The sequence below is a fragment of the Sorex fumeus genome, unplaced genomic scaffold (assembly GCF_029834395.1).
Source record: "Sorex fumeus unplaced genomic scaffold, SorFum_2.1 ptg000006l, whole genome shotgun sequence".
NCBI lineage: Eukaryota > Metazoa > Chordata > Mammalia > Eulipotyphla > Soricidae > Sorex > Sorex fumeus.
This window is the reverse complement of record NW_026606063.1, coordinates 40,590,731-40,609,733: the sequence shown is the minus strand read 5'-3', so window position 1 is coordinate 40,609,733 and position 19,003 is coordinate 40,590,731. Positions and strand designations below refer to the sequence as shown.

The 19,003-nt window shown below is 44.2% G+C and overlaps 1 protein-coding gene and 1 pseudogene across 1 annotated transcript in view; one reads left to right on the top strand and one right to left on the bottom strand.

The window, feature by feature from the left end:
* Positions 1-17,981, bottom strand: part of TGFA (transforming growth factor alpha) — a 120,302-nt gene extending 102,321 nt beyond the window's left edge. Inside the window, exon 1 of the mRNA XM_056126563.1 lies at positions 17,520-17,981. Coding sequence (XP_055982538.1) covers positions 17,520-17,559 — 40 coding nt within the window. The 5' untranslated portion in view covers positions 17,560-17,981. The remainder of the gene's footprint in view (positions 1-17,519) is intronic.
* LOC130033969 (low molecular weight phosphotyrosine protein phosphatase-like) lies at positions 8,897-9,527 on the top strand (annotated as a pseudogene).
* Positions 17,982-19,003: the final 1,022 nt, after the last annotated feature.

The window sequence follows — 19,003 nt, the reverse complement described above, 5'->3', positions numbered from 1 at the left end:
GGAGAAATGCTAGATTTGTGGGTCACTGAGAGATTAGGAAAGACCAGGGAAGACCCAGGAAGCATGGAGCATGGTAGAGAAGCCTGTGGTAAATGCCTAGAGGCCAGCTGCGCTGAGAACAGGAGTGTCATAAGACTTACCTGTGTGCTTCAATCTTAAATGAGAGTTGTTTCCTGGCTCCCTAAAACATCTTTTCGTCCTGCTGAGCCAGCAGGATGGTCTCATACACAATTACCAACTAGTCCAACTCTGTGTGTGTGTGTGTGTGTGTGTGTGTGTGTGTGTGTGTGTGTGTGTGTGTGTGTGTGGAGGCGGGGAAGGTGGGGTGGAGCGTGGGGGCGAGGGGTGGTGGTGGCTGGCACTGGATGCTTGAAGCAAACCAGATGTGAGAAATTTGAGTTTACAAACAAATTAAAGAGGATGTTCTAGAAAAGGATTATCCAATAAGATCTTTAAAAACTGGTTGGGGAATTTTAAACTCCCCACCCCCACCTCCCACTCCCTATGTTTTAGACATTAACAAATCTCTTGCAAAAAAGATTTGTCCCAGTGGCTGTTTCATGTGTTCGTCACAAGGCACGATCTGCCCATGTTCATCACACTGCTTTACTTTTACCTAAGGGGAGTGGGAAATCATTTTTGATATATATGAATGGAAAGTGCAGATGTGGCCCCATACCCAAGACTGGGAACCCAAAACTGAACATACAGCTCAAGGGCTGAGGCACACGCTCTGCAAGAAAATAAATTCACAAGAAAATAAAGTCAAACCAAAAGGCTTCAATTGTACCAAATTTTGATTTCTAATAGCCCCGGTTCCATCCCTGGCACCACATGGTCCGCTGAGCACCGCCAGGAGTCACCACAGAGCACTGATGAGGGGGCAGCCACTGAATATCACCAGGTATGGCTCCCCAAACAAAGAAAAAAAAATGAAAACCCAAAATCTAGAGATCCAGATGCTGAACATTCAGGGATGCAAAGGCCATGGAAAATACCGTCAGTGAAACAAAGAAAATCCCTGCTTTTCTAGCAAGTCAACGGAAATGGCTGTTTGGTGGGTTCATGCCATTGCTGAAGTCTGGGGGTGAAGATCTGAAAGTAATCCAGCTATTAGCAAATGTGCTAACACAGATTCTATCTTTAGTTGGGCTGTGAAGAACTAAAAGTGTTAGAAGTAAAAGTGTTAAAGACTCCATTTCTTCGTTATTATTTGGGGGAAACGTTCACAGGGGAGGTGCTGCCATTAGCACCGGGGTGAGGGGTGGTGAAGTCGATGAGGGGGGACAGGCCGCCTGCATCAACAGCAGAGCTGGTCCTTTCCAGCAAACACTGAGAGCCAGAGAGACAGCACAGGGGTTGAGGTACTTGCCTTGCACACGGCTGTCCCCATGTGAGAAAGGCAAACTTGCTTCCATCTGGGCACAACACATTATGGCAAATAGCACACCACACGCCACTGCCTGTCTTCTGAAGACTCTTGGCTGAAGGAGGGAAAGAGGGAAGGAAGCATTCTCCCAAGCTTGTCTAGGATATGACTTCACGACTGTGGGAAGTCACCTTATGCCTTTTAGCCAGCATGAACAAGGCTGGCGCTGTGGTCAATATTTAGGGGCATGGTTCTCTGGCATCCTGATTCAATTTAGCCAGATGTGGTTGCTACCAAGTGGCAACCTCACATGTGGATAACTCTGGGCAGCCTGTCCAACCTCCCCGGATGGACACTGATGCTAATGTGCAGGATGGCCAGCATGGCCGGGCAAAAGTTCTGGGCTCAAATTCCTGTTCTGCCACTTCTTACTGATGGAAGTTCAGGCAAGTTACTTAATATTCTTTGCCTCGGTTTCCTCCCATGTCAAATGGGGTTAATCAGCTCATTTTCTAGGTTCACTTGGTGGTTTAAAGGAGTCTGTACAACACTGAAGGTGGCAAAGAAATGAGCATGTGCCTGATCCTATTATAAGGGATCACCACCATCTGTGTGGAAAGATGTGCTCGGTGTCACCAAAAATCTCTTACTAAGCCACAGTGCATGTCACATCACTTTTGAAATCTGTGTCCACTTCTCCACCGGCTACATGGAATACAGGGGCTGGGGCAAGGGTTGGGCTATAAGCCTTTTTGTTATTAATATTCCCAAACCTAGCAAAGGATCTGATACATAGCTAAATGTTTGCTAAGGTGAGTAATCCTTGTACATAACAAATAACCCAAATAATTAGCTCACTTCACTTTAAGCTGAGATATTTTATTTTATTTTATTTTTCAATTCGATTTTGACTCTACAGTGCAGCATTAGGTGAATTAAGTAGCTATTGTGGGCAAATTAAGAACCAAATGTTACATGAGGCTCTGTTCACAAAAATTACAACTACTATTTGATCACTTGGATATATTCGACATGGGATGACAGCTGAGACACTCCAAATGCCTCGTTTGTTATTGTTAAAAGGAAAATGTGCTGCCTTTTATCTGAAATCCAAAGAGTCCAATTTAGTTGAAAGGGCTGTTGTGTTTATTTTTTCCTCTGTTCCACAGTAGGGGAAAGAGACACTTCACAAGAAAATAAGCTCACATTACATAGTGAGTTGATGTTGTTTTCCTAAGCATAAATAGCTTTCAAGTGGTTCACTGGTGCATAACCAGTCCATTGGCTTAAGTCTTCTACAACCTACAGAGGGTTAAAAAAAAAAAAGAGTATTTGAAATGATGGCTTCAATCAAAGGAGGTCCCGCTATCATGATCCTACTAGTGCACAAATCCAGGGATTGGACTCATGCCTTTGGCATGTTTTCTCTCTACAAGTTTAAAAAGAACAGAATTCTGCTTAACCAAGTCAAGAAGAAAGCCTTATTTACTGAAATTTCTCATTCACAAAGAAAAGAAGTTTCACATCTACTATAGATATCGTACGGGGATAGAGTTCACTAGTGATGACATAGCACTCAGAGACTTTGAACTTGCTTTCTTATCATTAATCAATGATGAGGTATTGCAATCTTTAACATGCATATACTTAACAACAGAACATTAAAATGTAAGCAGCAAATGCTAATAGAAGGAGAAGCAAATGAAACCACCATTATAGCTGGAGATTTCAACACTCTTAGAAATGGGCAGATCCAGCAGGTAGAAAATCAGTGAGGGCATTTGAACTCAACCCCATCAATTGATTGGATAAAACTGAGAACTATAGACTACTTCATTCAACAAGGGGATACACACAGTATTCTCAAACTCATTGAACATTCACCAAGATAGAAGACATTCTGGGCGATTGAACACATTAAGACACTTAAAATAATAGAAATTATATGATATCTGCTTTTAGATCCCAATGAACTTTAAAAAAATAGCTAACAAAAATAAAGCTGAAGAGTCCCTAAACACCAGAGATTAAAACTCATTTCTAAATAATTTATGGATCAAAAATAAGTATCAAGAAAAGATAATATTTTGACTACATAAAAATGAAAATAAAGTATATTAAAGTTTCTGGATACAGGAAGAGCAGTACTCAGAAGGCTACAAATAGTATTGGATGAATATATTAGATTAGCAAATGCTATAGAATAAACAAAATAAGTTTTCAACTCAGGGAAAAAGAACAACATAAAAAACATATTAAACCCAAACTAAAAAAAATATTAAACCCAAACTAAGCAGACAAATGATGAAGCTGCTTATCTTGGTTATTGTTTCGATAGTACTGTTTTGCTATACTTATTTGAAAACCAGTAATATTCTCAAACTTTTCACTTTAGTGCCCCCCCCAAAAAAAAACAAAGCAATAAAAAAGAAGGAACTTATACCTACTCTTCTAGAGTTGGGGGTCACAAATTTTAATAATTAAAAGAGAAAAAAATCACAATGTTCAGAAGTATTATGCCCTAACATCCAATTTTGATATTTCAACCTTGCATATTAAATATGAGTTTGGTATGAAAAGAATATTGTGACTTGATAGTTTGATTCCACTTTGATGACTGGGTGCCTATTTCAGGGAGATGTGTCAGGTTTGGCTTGTATATGGATGCAGTGCACACCTGCTTGCTCCTTGGTGATCCCACTGGAGAAAGGGACACAAAGAGATCCAGTAAGGCAGAATGCCATATGAAGTGTTGCAGCTCCAGAGCCCTAAATTCCACAAAGCTCACAGTCTCCAAAAGAAGAGGACAGCAGGCTGGAGAGACACGGCTTCAGTAATAAAGAGACCCAGTGCCTACTGGAATTCCACCAAGGTGAGGAATGAGGTAAAGTCCAGAAAGGACTTTAACATGGGAGAAGTTCATCTCTCCACCAACTTCATAAGTGTTCCTTTCCTCCACCACCAGAAGTGTTTCTTCCTCCGAAACACCATACCAAGGGCTGGAGTGATAGCACAACGGGTAGGGCATTTGCCTTGCATGCTGCCGATCCAGGTTTGATTCCCAGCATCCCATATGGTTCCCTGAGCACTGCCAGGAGTAATTCCTGAGTGAAGGATCCAGGAGTAACCACTGAGCACTGCTCGGTGTGACCAAAAAAGAAAAACAACGCCAAAAATCATACCAACAAGAGAAGTAGAAATCTTGTCACAAAAAATGCAATATTGCTGCTCTCTGAATTCTCAATAATTTCTGTCACAACTGCCTGGGGGTAATGATATATATATCATTATATATATTATATATACATATATAATATATATAATATATATAATATATATATATATATATATATATATATCTCCCCAGCCCCAAAGAATGGTTCTTGACAGGACGCATCGCAGATGACTCCACAAACAGAGCAAGTACTCCTAGGAATGTATCAGGGAACAAAAATAGGATGAAATCAGTGAATAGAGAAGAACCATTCATCACAGGTAGTCAGGATAACTGGGTCATTATTTGACAAAAATGCAAGTTAGATTCACAGCTCACATCTCACACCAAAGTATAGTGCGGAAGAACTGAAATTACATATGAAAAGTAACAATATAAAAGTTTTTTATAGTGAGAGATCAGAGAGTAATAGTAAATTCTTTTCTAGCTCAAAGACCAAAGTAGGTTTAGAAAATAAAGAACAGCTTTTAAGTCCGTAAAAGTTAAACAAAACCTTACCTCAGTAAGTTCAAACACAATATACTTAAACAGAAAACTAAAGAAAATATTTGTTGTGTATCTTTAAAACTCTGATTAGAAATCAGTAATAAACTAGTTGATCTACCCCAAGCATAGGTTTTAGGACAGAAAAAGGCAATTCACAATTAAATAAATTCAAACCAAAAAATTTCAATTGCACCAAACTTTGATTTCTAAACAAAGGATTACAAAGAAGATTCCATTTTCTAAGAGAATTAGAAAAGTCTGAAAAATGGAAATATTCATTATATATGTGTTTTCTGATAGAAGTATTCACACAAAGGTGCGAGAAGCACACATTTGTATGCCTTTTCTGGGGGAAAACTTGAAAACAAATTAAGAGATTAAAAAGTGTATGCCTTCTATAATCCAATTCTGGGTTTTTGTCCACAGAAAATACTTTAATTGCTAATCATGTTTATCAGTTAATATGATTAACTACACTTAATAGTAATGATTTAGAAGCAAGGATTTTCATTTTGAGTTTAAATATTTGAAAGCAACCTATACCCTATCAATGAAGAATGGGATAAACAAACAATGTGAGAGTGGTATGATGGAATGTATAATAATCATTTAAAAATAAGGTTAATAGATACAATTACATATTTGTAATGAAACATTTTTTCTTATATGCTGCAAGTAAAAAGGAGACTTTTAAAAAGGAGACTCACTGAATGTCATCTTTGAAGAAAAGTGAATCAACAAATCCCTTAATATGCAGAGAGATATCTGGTAGCACTACATGTTAACCCTAGCAAGAAGATACCTCTGGTGAGTGGAATTTGGAGGTGACTTTGAGGCTCTCTGCCTAAAGATCTAATTTCCACTTCATTTTGGGAAAAATAAGTGAATTTAACCAAGATTGGCAGAGATATAGAGTGGCTCGTGAATGGTCCATGCAGAGCAATGGTGACCCCAACGGGTGAACATGTCCAGTGAACACAAATCAGACTAGAGATGGCCAGCCCAACAGGTATGTTTGTTTTGTGGCCAAGGAAGGGCTCGATGAATTTAAGGTGTGCCCAGATCCAGGATTCCCCATCTGTGTGATCTATGAGTTTACCTCACCTCCCTTTAAAAAAAATGCTCAGGCCCCAGGCTTGCTTTCATTCCGGTTCAGGGACCTATGATTCATCCCCTGAAACCCTAATTATAACACCCAAGGTCTGCTATGTGCAAAAAACATCAGTCATTGTTTAAATTTGTTGGCGGGGAGTGTGAGCATGCAGACTGACCAATGATGTGCTCCTTTGGTGCAAAAATAATCACCCCAGAAACCATCCCCGGGTGAGCCAGACTCCAGTCTGGAGTTTGCAACTGAGCTCAGTGATAAGCAAGGTGGACAGATTGAGTCCATCCAGAGTTTAGGGAGTGATTCCTTCCAGTCACTGCAATGGTCAGAGTTATGGGTCTTATGCTATTTCCTTCAAGCAAGAAAAGGATCTTCAGTTTGTGTTTTCCTTTTTGGTTGCCAAGGCCTGGCGGAGGGAGGGGAGCAGTGTGTAATTGCAAACCTCTCATTTATCAGCTCTGGCTGCTTTTGTGCCACCCCATTACGTGTACCATTTAGCCAGTTAATCTCCTGCGCCTCTTGGATGTTCGGTAATTACACAGAGAATGCCTTGGACCCAGCAAGAGATGATGAAAGAGCAGTAAAAGCACATCTGTCCTCTTCTCACCCAGTTGGATTGTTTATAACCTTAAGAGTAAGGGCCCCAAAGAACTGGTACTATAGTAAGAAAGCTTTTTGTAGAATTCTGTATTTTTACCTGGAAATACTGATCTTGCAAACAAAGTGAAAAAGCAACATATAGCAGGGTGGGATTTTTACTCGAAATACTATAGTAGACACAAATAGTGTATTTGGAGGTTATTACTTAAAAAAAAAAAACAACTTAAGGAATGATCAGAAAGCATTTGAATAGACACTGCTAGAAATTGTAATCCAGACACGTGTAACTACAGTTCTCACATGTATAGTTATGCAAATACACTGTTAACTCAGGTTTCTGAGAGTACCTTAAACTACAAACCTTTCCCTTGAATTGGCTTTGTATGGTTTAGTGATAGTTTCTTCCCCAAACACTAAGAAAGGAAAACCTTAAATGTATCTTCTATTCTGGGGACCAACGTACTGTACTTAATTTCACATTTGGTAAAGTCACATTAACCAGGGCCATAGATGCAAAAGAAACATTTTGGTGTGTGTGGGGGGAGCTGCATACCTATTGATGCTCAGTGGCTATTCTTGCTCTATGCCTGGGGGTTGCTCCTGGTGGTACTGATGGATTATTTGGTGCAGGATGGAACCTGGGCCTCCCACATGCGAAGCACGTGAAGCAAGTCCACTAAGCTATCTTACTAGCTCTCAATTAAAATACAGTCATTTATCAATATACTGTACTTAGAATGTACAGATGTAAGTTGATTGTGGGGAAAAGGAATAATGATCCAAACTGGCTCAAGAGATAAAAAACTTAAAATAATCACTAAAAGGGGGCCAGGCCCAGGAACTTCAAAAGCAATACTTTTTTCAACCATTCACAGACCAGAAGTTTCCGTCTTTCAACTATTCCAGAACATAAAACATACACTTTAAAATGTATTTTATAAATCAAACATGATGCTGATAATAAAGCCCAAAGGAGAAACAAGTCCCTAACTATCTCAGAATCAATCGCTGTAGTAGAATATACGGAGAACAGTAACATACAGCCAAGGAGGGCGCATTCCAGGAATTCAAGATGCCTTTCACATAACCGAGTCAAGAACAGCCTCAAAACATTTGAAAAAACAAAGCAACAGCATTATCTCTCCCGCTCAAACAAAACAAAACAAAGCAAGATGCCAAATCTTTTTGCAAGTGATGAAAGCACAATTTATTTACATGATAATGCATATGCATATGAATATAGCTGTGTTTTGGGAATATATATATACTTACACAGATAAGCAAAAAGCACCCAGGTACTTTTTGTTATATACTAAAAAACATTATCAGGAAGGCAAGGTAAATATAACCCTATAAGGGGCCAGACCCATTGCATGCAGCCAATCCCAGCTCAATCCTTAGATTCACTCCCCACTCCAGCACTGCCAAGTTTGATGCCCAATCACAAAGCCAGGAGGAACTTCTGTGCACCACCCACCTCTGCCTCTCCATGGTGTTCTTAAATTCCTAACCAGCTCTCTAAGCAAAAGCAACGGTCTGAAAACATTAAAGGGAGGAGGCAACTATTCCATCTACCCATGAAATCTCAGAAAATTGACTAAAGAATTATTGGAATTAGCAAGACCCACTAGGAAAAATTGTGAGAAAGATTTTAAATACCAGCAAAAAGTAATGGGAATGGGTGTGGGGGAAACGGAGGTTCTCAATCCTAGAAAAGAACTGGGTCTGATTGCTGGCTGACTCCCCAGCAGCTAGAAACTGATTGAGCACAGAAGGGTGCTCAGTAAATACTGGCACTGTAGCACTATCCTTCCGTTGTTTATCCATTTGCTCGAGTGGGCACCAGTAACGTCTCCATTATGAGACTTGTTGTTACTGTGTTTGGCATATTGAATATGCCAGGGGGACCTTGTCAGGCTTTGCTATGTGGGCGGGATACTCTCAGTAGCTTGCCGGGCTCTCCAAGAGGGACAGAGGAACCAAACACAGGTCGGCCGCATGCAAGGCAAAAGTCCTTCCTACCTGCTGTGCTATGGCTCCAGTCCACATACTGGCAAAATAGATGAATTAAAAAAAAAAAACTCAGAAGGGCAAAATAATGGAACCATGTACCTACGAGAATTCAGTATGTGATAAAGATGGGATTTCAGGTTTCTGTGCATGGGAAGATGGCCAAGCAGTGTCCAAGGGAGTGTTATGAGTATTCCTGGGTAACATCTGTTGATCACACACTGCAGAAATAGTTTTCAGAAAACTAGCAACAGATCAAAATGTTTCCAATAACTGGAGAACAGTCAGTGAAGCAATGTTCATGTAGGAAGCAGGAAACCCTGATCATAGAGGGCAGAACTGCACATGATGAAGCATAGCAGGTCCATGAGTCACCTTGCCCAACAGATTACCAATAGACTTTAGTGCATTTGACTATATGTATGTACAGGGGTGTGTGTGTATAAATGTATATATATGTGTGTGTTTATATACATATATACACACATACATCATGCATACATGCTACATATACTGCATGGATGCAAACAATCTGAGAGATTTTCCTAGAAGAAGTAATCAAGTTCAAAACTGTTCACCTAAAATTGAGCTACTCAGGAGCTATGACTCACAAAAACAGATCATTTCTGAAGAGCCCTATTGTGGCAATGACTGACTTTGAGGCTGTCTACCATCAGTGCTTGAGAAGCTGCAGAGCCTTCGTGGAGAAGCTAAGCTGACCTACATCCACCTACATTCATCATGTGCAGTTCTTCACAGCCACAGGGACCATCCCTCGGGCTCCACACCTCCTGTCCATAGCCAAGACTATCAGTGTCCATCTTGCAAGTCACAGCTGTGTCTTCAGTTCTCTCCTCTTAAACAATAGTTGTAGACAAAAACGAGTTGTCTTGTTAGACAGAAGAATAGTAAACATGTTTGATTCAAGAAGAAAGAAAGGAGGGAGGAGGGAGGGAGGGAGGGAGGGAGGGGAGGGGAGGGGAATTTCAAATCAGAGGGGAAAGAGACATTATTCCAGAAATGATGATTGAGGCTACAGATTGGCATTCTTCAGGTTTTAAAAAAGGAAATATGAATTGTACTTATTACTATATACCAGAATAATCACAGGTATAATTAGTACGACATAACATGAGATCACTAAGGGATTAGAAGGAAAAGTAAGTGTCTGTTTGCCTTATCTTATAATAGGGATTTTTCCCCCTAAATATACAAGCAAAAGTAGGAAGCTTAAGGGGAAAGATTTATAGTTCCAGCTAAGTAACAGTAAAAACCTTAGGTAAGTCCAAAATACCATAAACAAAAGAGTACAAGATAATAGAAATATTTGTCAAGTCTCAAAATCCTCTTATATAAAGTGTTGTTGTTACAAAGCTCTATGATAAGGAATCCTCATAAACATTACAATAGTGTGATGCTAAAAACCTGCTACTATTAGAAATAATGCAACGAATCCCCATCCTTTGCATATTCAGGCAAGTATTCATGTAGAATACACACCAAAAAAGGAATTAATGACTCAAATTATGCTCACTTAATACTGTTACATTGATTTCTAAAAGAATTCTACTAATTTACATTCTCAACAATAAGTGTGTGAATTATTCATTACAATGAGAAATAGGAAAAATCCATATGCCCAAAGTGTTTCAGCATTGGTTAAATCACAGTAAATGAAGTCAAATAAGTGTATTTTCCCTACTAAGAATGACATTAAGGATAGATGTCTAATTTATAAAAATGTTTATTGTAAAATTAAACTTGTGAGCCTATAGAAATTCATACACACTAAAAACAATTTATACCTAGGTACTCACTTATCAGATTATACAATAAAATATTAATTAGTTATCTTTGTACAGTGGAATTACTTTTTTTTTTCCCCATAGCCACGGCTCAAATTCAGGACTTTAGACCTATGAGGTATGTACTCTACTGCAGAGTCACCTCCCCAACCCAAGAATTAAAAAAAAAAAAATCCAGCCCAAGAATTATGAATCATTAAAAGATTTTTCTCTTACGCTTTCTGGAATTTTTTCAAATGTTCTAGAGGGAAAAGAAGTTTTTGCAATCATTAAAAAACATTGTATCATAATCTATTTTTGACAACAACAATAAAACACTATCCTGAGGATTAGCTGCATCAGTGTTGCAAGAATTTACAGGCAACCACCCTTGATTATCATGACAAAGAGTTTTTCAGGATTAAGGTTAACTACAAGGCCAGGTGTTTGCCAACTGAGTATACACCAGAGCATCCAGCCTTGGGCATCCCAGGAGTCATCAGGTGCTTACTGGTTTCCTCTGAGGCTTAGTCTCAGAAGTGCCAAAGGAAAGAGCCCTCAAACTAGGGACGAGAAGTCCAATACCTCCCATTCATCCATGACACTGAGGGGCCAACGCTCTCAGGAAGTTCCCATCAGAAAAGTGAACATGTTCAAACATCAAAACCAAAAGAGGAAAGGCAGCAGCACTTCGGGATTGCACAGTTCTGTAAGCTTGTTACCGAAAGGAGATTGCGCAGATTCTTTCTTGAGGAAGTCCTTGACAGAAGTGCAAGCACCAAGGTGGGGAAAACAGACTTTTCAAGGCGGGGAGACAATGAAAGAAGACAAAAATACTAAGCTCGGAATTCACTAGATTCCACATGAAAGGAAACTGTTCCCTCTGAATACAGAGAAAATATACTAGCAAATACATAAAATTCCACTTCACCAAGCATCCAATTTCTTCTAAGCCGAAATAATTGCTATTTAAATCATTCTCAACACAATTCATTGAAAGGTGTCGATTGAGTCAGGTTTTCAGAGCTGGACTAAGGCAAATGTGCTTTTATAAGTTCCAGTGAAGCACTCCTAAAAGGCTGTTCCATAGTCTAGATTGTTCTAGTTCTCGAAATGTCTGGCTTTCCTAATCTAAGATTTTTACACTTGATCTCTCAATTTTTTTTAAATGTACATATATATGGCACACTTTATTTTTTTATTTATTTATTTTGCTTTTTGGGTCATACCCGGCGATGCTCAGAGGTTACTCCTGGCTCATGCACTTAGGAATTGCTCCTGGCGGTACGCAGGGGACCATATGGGATGCTGGGAATCGAACCTGTGTTGGCCATGTTGGCTGCATGCAAGGCAAATGCCCTACCCGCCGTGCCATCGCTCCAGCCCCTCAATTTTTTTTAAAATGTAAAACAAAACCAAAAGCCAGTATAAATATAGCCTAATTCTCTTCTAGATGCAATCTAATTTTATGCTAAAGACTAATGTATTTACGTTCATACTTAAAAATTAGTTGATTGGAAAATTGAAAGGGCAGTAACACAAAGGTCAATGCTGGATGGTTCACAAGAAAAGAGCATGACTTAGTGCTTTTAATAGTAGCCTATAAATCACAGCAATATTTGTAAAAGTCTAAAGAGATACATGCAGATGGTTAACCAAGTAACTAAGGTTCCCTAACAGAAACTGACTGGAAAGCAGTGGCCTCTAAGTATCTCTCCACTAGTGGCAAAAGCCACACCTGGGGCATGTTAGACATGCAAACTCCCCCACACCCCCGCCTTCTGCTGGGCAATCTGGTTGACCAAGCTCTCCAGTTAGTTGGGATTTGTGGATACTGCTGGGTAAGATACCTTGGAGGATACGTGTATGAAGCCAGGGACAAGATGCCAATGCAGTGGGTTGGGCCATGTCCACTTTGGTTGACCCAAACTCCACTTCCCACTACCCATCCCTTCCAGTGGGCAGCCCAGAGTAGGTATTTGTTTAAAAAACATTTGCCAAAAGCTCTTAGAGATAGGTCTAAAGGAAAAACCAGCCATTTTTCATGTTACCACAGTAATATGAAACATCATTTATTCTTTTTTGGTGGACTTAGATTTTGTTTTATTTATCTATTTTGTATGGAATCACCATGAGATACACAGCTATAAAGCTGTTCATGATTGGACTTTAGTCATACAATGTTTAAATGGGGTCCCTTTACCAGTGTACATTTCCCACCACCAATGTCCCCAGTTTCCCTTCCACCACCCCAACCCTTCCAACCTGCCTCTACAGTAGGCACTTTCCTTCTTTCTCTCATTCTCTTTCTCATTTACTCTTTTTGTTGGTTTTTTTGGGGGGCCACACTTGGCAATGCTCAGTGCTTACTTCTGGATATGTGCTCAGGGATCTCTACTGATGGGACTTGGGGGACCATACGTGGTGCTGGGGATCAAATCCTCATTAACTGCATACAAGGTTAGTACTTTATCTGCACTAACTCTCTCTGGTCCTGCATCATTTACTCTCATGCGAGGTCTTCTTTGCAGGGACATTGAGGACTTACAGAAAAGGCTTTATTCTGAGGAAGGAGAAAGATAAATATAAAAATCCAGCCTTTCAGCCTTCTGTATATACATTATTATTTATTTATTTTGGTTTGGGGGCCACACACAGCAGTGCTTGGGGACTATTCTCCAGCTCTGTGTTAAGGAGTTGCTCCCAGCAATACTAGGGATCAAATCTTGATCTTATGCATGCAAAGCATGAGCTCTGCCCATTGAGCTGGCTTTCTGTCAAATGTGTACAGAGTTCACAGTTCAAGTGGACATCCCCTGATTGCACCTGCCCAGTAGTGGAAACCTGTCTTGGGCAAACCTCAAGTGCCTGCTAGAAAGACATCTTACTTATGCCCCCCGCCGCTTCCTCAGTTCCAAGTTCACTGGGAAGCTGATCTGTTTCCTTCCTCCCAATGACTAATGATACTTTGTGTTCTGGGTCTTACTTCTGGTAGCTTCCATAAATATGTTTGCTTCTGTGTTATAAGACCTATTTCTGACTTGCAAAGCCAGTTTCATTTCATTTTGGGTAAAGACCTTTGTCTTCAAAGAATATAAATTGCTCCCATGTCTTACCTCAATTGAATCTGATAACAAACTTTGAGGTGGACATAGTTTATTATTCCACTTTACAGAGGAGAAAATTGCAAAATTTAATGACAGACTGCTGAGCATTATGAAGAAAATACAAATCTTTTGCATCAAAAATGAAATAACTGTGAGCCAGAGATTAAGAATGTGTTAAGATGCTTGCCTTTCACACAGACAACTCTACTGTGATCAACTCTACTTTGATCCTTGATATCACATGCCCACCAGCACCCCCCCCCACCCTGCCCAAGCACTGCCAAGAGTGATCCCTGAGCACAGAGCACAGCTGGGTGTGACCTAAAACCCTGTCCACACATATAAAAATGAAAGAATTCATGATGTGCAAAGAACCCTCATAGAGACTGGGGGTGTGGCTCAGAGGTGAGGCTAAAACCTTGCATACATGAGTTCCTGGGTTTGATTCTAGCATGTGAAAATGGGAAAAAATCATTAGAATTTTTTTTAAATTGTCACATGCTAAACAGTACTCACTAAAATCATGAGGCAGATACTTTTTGTTGGGTGGTATTTTCTGGCTTGGGAAAGGTGAGGAGTTGAGAGGTAAGGAAACAAATTCTCAGTTATAGAATCGACCTAACCTACAATGATATCTAGAATTTCATAGGGTCAAAATAACAAGAAGGAAGATGAGGAGGAGGAGGATGGAACTAAAAAGAAGCTTACTGTAGGAGAGACGCCATCCTCTGTTCATTAAATGTATTCACAGACCTTAGCAACACCACTATCATACAGACAAGAAAAAGAAGGCAGAGAAGGTAAGTAACTTGCCCACAATTATACACCTTCTCCCTGGACACCGAAGAGGATATGGATTAGAGGTGCCAAGCCCCTGGGAAGCTGGCCCTGCCAGCCATGGAAACCTGACTTGGGAGGGCAGCCACCGCAGAAACCTGGATTACTTCCCAAAGTTGCCATTAAAGCAACAGTCTCCACATGCTCACAGCCAACATATCAATCAATGCTTGGGCTCCAAGTTTATGAAGAACACCAACCGAGACTCCAGTTCCTTCCCAGACTGCCCCCATCAAGGCGGGAGGGAGCCCAGGTTTTTAGATCTTGGTTTGCCTGGAACTGCCTTGCAACAATTTAAAAAAAAGAAGAGAGAAAAGCAGCACTGGATGAAATATACCAATTAAAGATGCATGTGGCTTTGATGAGCATTTAGCAATCTAGTAGGAAGTGAGGCAGGAGGCAGTTCTAGTTAATGCACAGAACAGCCTTAAAAGAAAAAGAATGGTAAAAGAGTCCCCACTGGCATGCCTTATTATTGCCTCCCCCCCTTTATTTTTTTCCTAACTACTCCTATTTTGGGCACATGGAGCTGCCCAAATGAATGGGACACATCCTAGCCCCCGCACGCAGAGACTGGCAAACTCCCTGTGGCATATTCGGTATGCCAAAAACCTGTAACAATGATAGGTCTCGTTCTCCTGACCCTGAAAGAGCCTCGAATGTGGCACTTTCTAAAATCTCAGGGCTAGGACGAAGGAGACATTACTGGTGCCTGCTCGAGGAAATGAATGAACAACAGGATGACAGTGACAGTGATACAGTGATTCCTATTTTGAATGTGTATGAGGCAGCTTTTATATTTCAACTGATCTTTTGAAATCTGTATCTCTTTCTGTAGTTGGAGGAAACAGAGATCAAGCTGAAGACTTAGGCAAGAAAGAGGAATGACAAGCAAAGGATGAATGCGATCTTAATGGGGAAATCTGCTAGACAGAGAAGCTGGGAGGCCACTTCCAAAGGCTTCTTGAAATTTGCTTACCTTCATCATCTTCTACCTTTAGTGTTCACTGTCTAAACCTAAGGCTACCTTCAGATGTGAGCAGTGCCAACAGAGAACCCAACTCAACAGCTAGTTCCCAGATGCTGGTATCATTGAGCTTCCAGGAAAAGCCCCAAATGCCAGGGCTGGGACTATCATGACCCCCAGTCAGGTGGAAGGTGGACTTTTCAGTTCCCATTCTTCCATGCTCTTTAATAAGCGCAGCCCAACTACTGACTGGGGGTGAGGAGTAGGGCTCCCTGTGCCTCAGTTTCCTCTCCTATAAAATGGAGGTGATGATACCTTCTTTATCAGGTTGGCATGAAAATTGAATGCAAACCCCTGCGTACTTAGAACAGTGTTGGGCCCAGAACAAGTGGCTCCAACAGGTTAGCTAGTGCTCTATTAAGAATTATATATATAAAAAAAAGTTTGTACAGGGGCCAGAGCACTCGCCTCACATCTGGCCCACCTGGATTCCATCCCTAGCATCCCATATGGTCCCCTAGGCACCACCAGGGGGTGATTCCTGGTGGAAGAGTGGGGAGTAATCCCTGAGCATTGCGGGGTGTGCCCCCACCCCCCCAAAAAATGTTTATGCAACAGGGAGTGCATACATGAGGCTTCGGCTATACTAGCAATGTTTTACTGCTTTAAACAACAATAAAAAACTAAACTCAGAACCACCACAAAAAAAAACAAAAAGGCTACTCATAATTATGCCACCTGTCGGTGAGAGTACCTCGGAGCACACGCGGTTCCACAGCTGCTCCGCACTTTCCTGAGATGATGCTTCCCGTCCTCAGGCGGTTCTTAATCAGCGTTTCATGGGCAGGGTGCCAGGTGGATCTATACGCCCCCCCTCCCTCCCACAACTACACGAAAGTGGGGGGAGGCTCCAGCTCTGCGCCACTGGAGCGAGGCGGGGGGAGGGGAGAGAGTTCTATAATTTTCTTTCGATCCTCAATAAAGGACCCTGGAGCTGCAGCGAGCAACCTGCGTCCCGGGATCAAACTCCTGCGGGGGGGGGGGGGGGGCGGGCTGCTGCCCTCCCAACTGCTCCCACCTCTGCTGTGAAGATAACCAGCAACCCCGACAGTTGCAATGGGCCAGGCGGGAAGGGCTGGCCCAGCGGCAGCGCCCTGCACCACGCACTCCCACACCCACCTGTGAACTTCCCCGATGCGAACGCGGCCGCCACGCACACCCGGCCGCGCCTCCTCCTTTCCCCCCCATATCGCGCTCTCTTCCAAGAGAACCAACTCGGAGGAAACTGGCACGGGCTCCGGGCTAGGGGGGTCACGCCCTGCCCTCGGTTGACACTTACACCACCTCTCCTAGGCAAGTTAACTAAAAGCACAATTAATCTGCACAAAAATCCCAAACCGAGCCATGCCTTTAGTCAATGCCCTCTGAAAGTTCGCAGATTGAACGGCGCCTCGGTCGAACGCGCCCATCTGCCCGTCGAGGGGGGCGGCAGGGATGGGGGGGGCGCGTGGAGGTAGGAGCGAGGGCGGGGGTGCCAAAGGAGGCCGGCAAAGTCGGATCCCCCCTTCACCCCACCCCACCCCCGGGGACGACGCCGGGCCACCCGCTCGGAGTCTCCGCGCCGGCGGAGCCCGGCTCGGCGGCGGCGGCGGCGGCGGCGGCCAGGTAGGCAGGTAAGGTGTGGGCAGGAGTACGCCACACACCGCCGCGGCGGATTAAAGTTCAAGCGCGTCCGCGCATCGCTGCCCTCTCCCGGGGCTGGGTTCTCACGCACGGCCCGGCCGGCCACTGCCCCCCGGGGGAGCCCGGCAGCGCGATGGTGCCCCTCTGGGCAGAGGGGGCGAGCCGGGGGAGAGCCCGTCCAGGTCTCCCAGCCTCGGCGTTCGCACCCCGACAAGCATTCTCTCTCCACCCCCCCCCACTTTGGGTGAACCCCCCTAAGATGCGGGGGGTCTGGAGGGAACCGGCAGGGACTGAGCGGCGCGGGGTAGGGCGCGCGGCGGGCGCGGTACGTACCCAGCGCGAGCAGGGCGAGCTGTCCAGCCGAGGGGACCATGGTCCGGGCGGCGGGCGGCAGGCGCTCCGGCCTCCTGCCCTACCTGCGGTGCCCGAGTGGCGGAGCCGCGCGCGGTGCGCGGGGGAAAAGGCGCGGGCGAGCAGGGCCGGCCCCCGGCGCGGGCGGGCGGGCGGAGGGAGGACCGAGCGCCGCTCTGCTGGCACGCACCCTGCCGCGCGGCCGGCCGGGCGGAAATGGGAAGGCGGTTACCGTCACCTCTCCGCCACTCGGCGACCGGGGCACGGAGGACCACCCTCCCGCCCCGATGGGGGTGCCCCCCTGAGGGCACCGGGGGTGGCGGCTGGGGGCGGGGCCGCTCCGAGCGCCCGGCGCGGCCGTGGCGCGACCGGCAGGGCGGGGCGGCCCGGGATCCTCCGAGCCCCGCCGCCGCGCGAGCCCGACACCGCGGCCGCCCGCGGGACCGGCCAGGAAGCGGCCGGCTGCTGTCACCTCCCTCCGCGTCGCCGGGAGGTGCCCGGCGCCCGAGCGCGGCGGAGTCGGCGCTGGCCGCGGAGCCGCTGCCGGGACCCGGGCGCAGTGGCCGCTTCTGGGCTCTAGGGGGCGCGGCGGAGCCGCCCGGGCGCGGCTCACCTGCACCTTCACTGCCGCGACCTGAGGCTCTCGCTGGACCCGGGGGTTGCTTTGGGGACAGGTGAACTTCCCGCGCCGCCTGGAAAGACTGGGCGCCGGGAAAGTGCGCCCGGAGAATCAAGTGAGGCATTTGTTAAACCTTGGTTTTTGAACCTGCGCCCCCATCCGGGTGAAGAGCAACCCACTGCCACCCACTTTACGGGGGCTGAGATCAGCGAGTTTACGCACTGGGCCTGGGACTGACAATGAGGACAGATTCTTGTCAACAGACCCCCCCCCCTGGTCATTCGCCATCACCATCAGCCCCGGCCCAGTCCACCCCACCACAGACAGTGCGGCCCAGGGACATAGAGCTTTGAGCTGATCCCTGCTGCTGGAATTTGGGGACGTGCAGAGGACAAAGGGAAGATCACTGTGGGCAGAGAATGGCAGAACCAGTTGTCCCTTGGTGGTCATCTCCAGATTCCCTGGGGACTTCCCTGGGGACCGTCTGGCCCCAAACCAGCTGCTTCAGGGAAGACCCGTGCCCTCCTTTCCTGTGGCTGCAGGGGCTTGGGGTATCTTTTGCGGGTTCTTGGACCTAAGACTCCAACTCTTCGAGGGTGATTACTGCTGTCTGCTTAATATGAACAGAGGGCCTTTTTTTCAAAGTGCAAGCACTTGGTCCTTATGAGCAGGAAGCATCAAAGCAAAGCAGATTAAAATAATGATAAAAATAAATTCACACCAGAAAACTATTCCTTTCAATATATTGTCAGAATACTTTGCTGTTCTTTTAAATAATGATCTACAGCGGGTGCTTTATCTAAGTCTTTGGGTACATCTTTTTCTCTGTCCTCACCCCTGCAGGTAC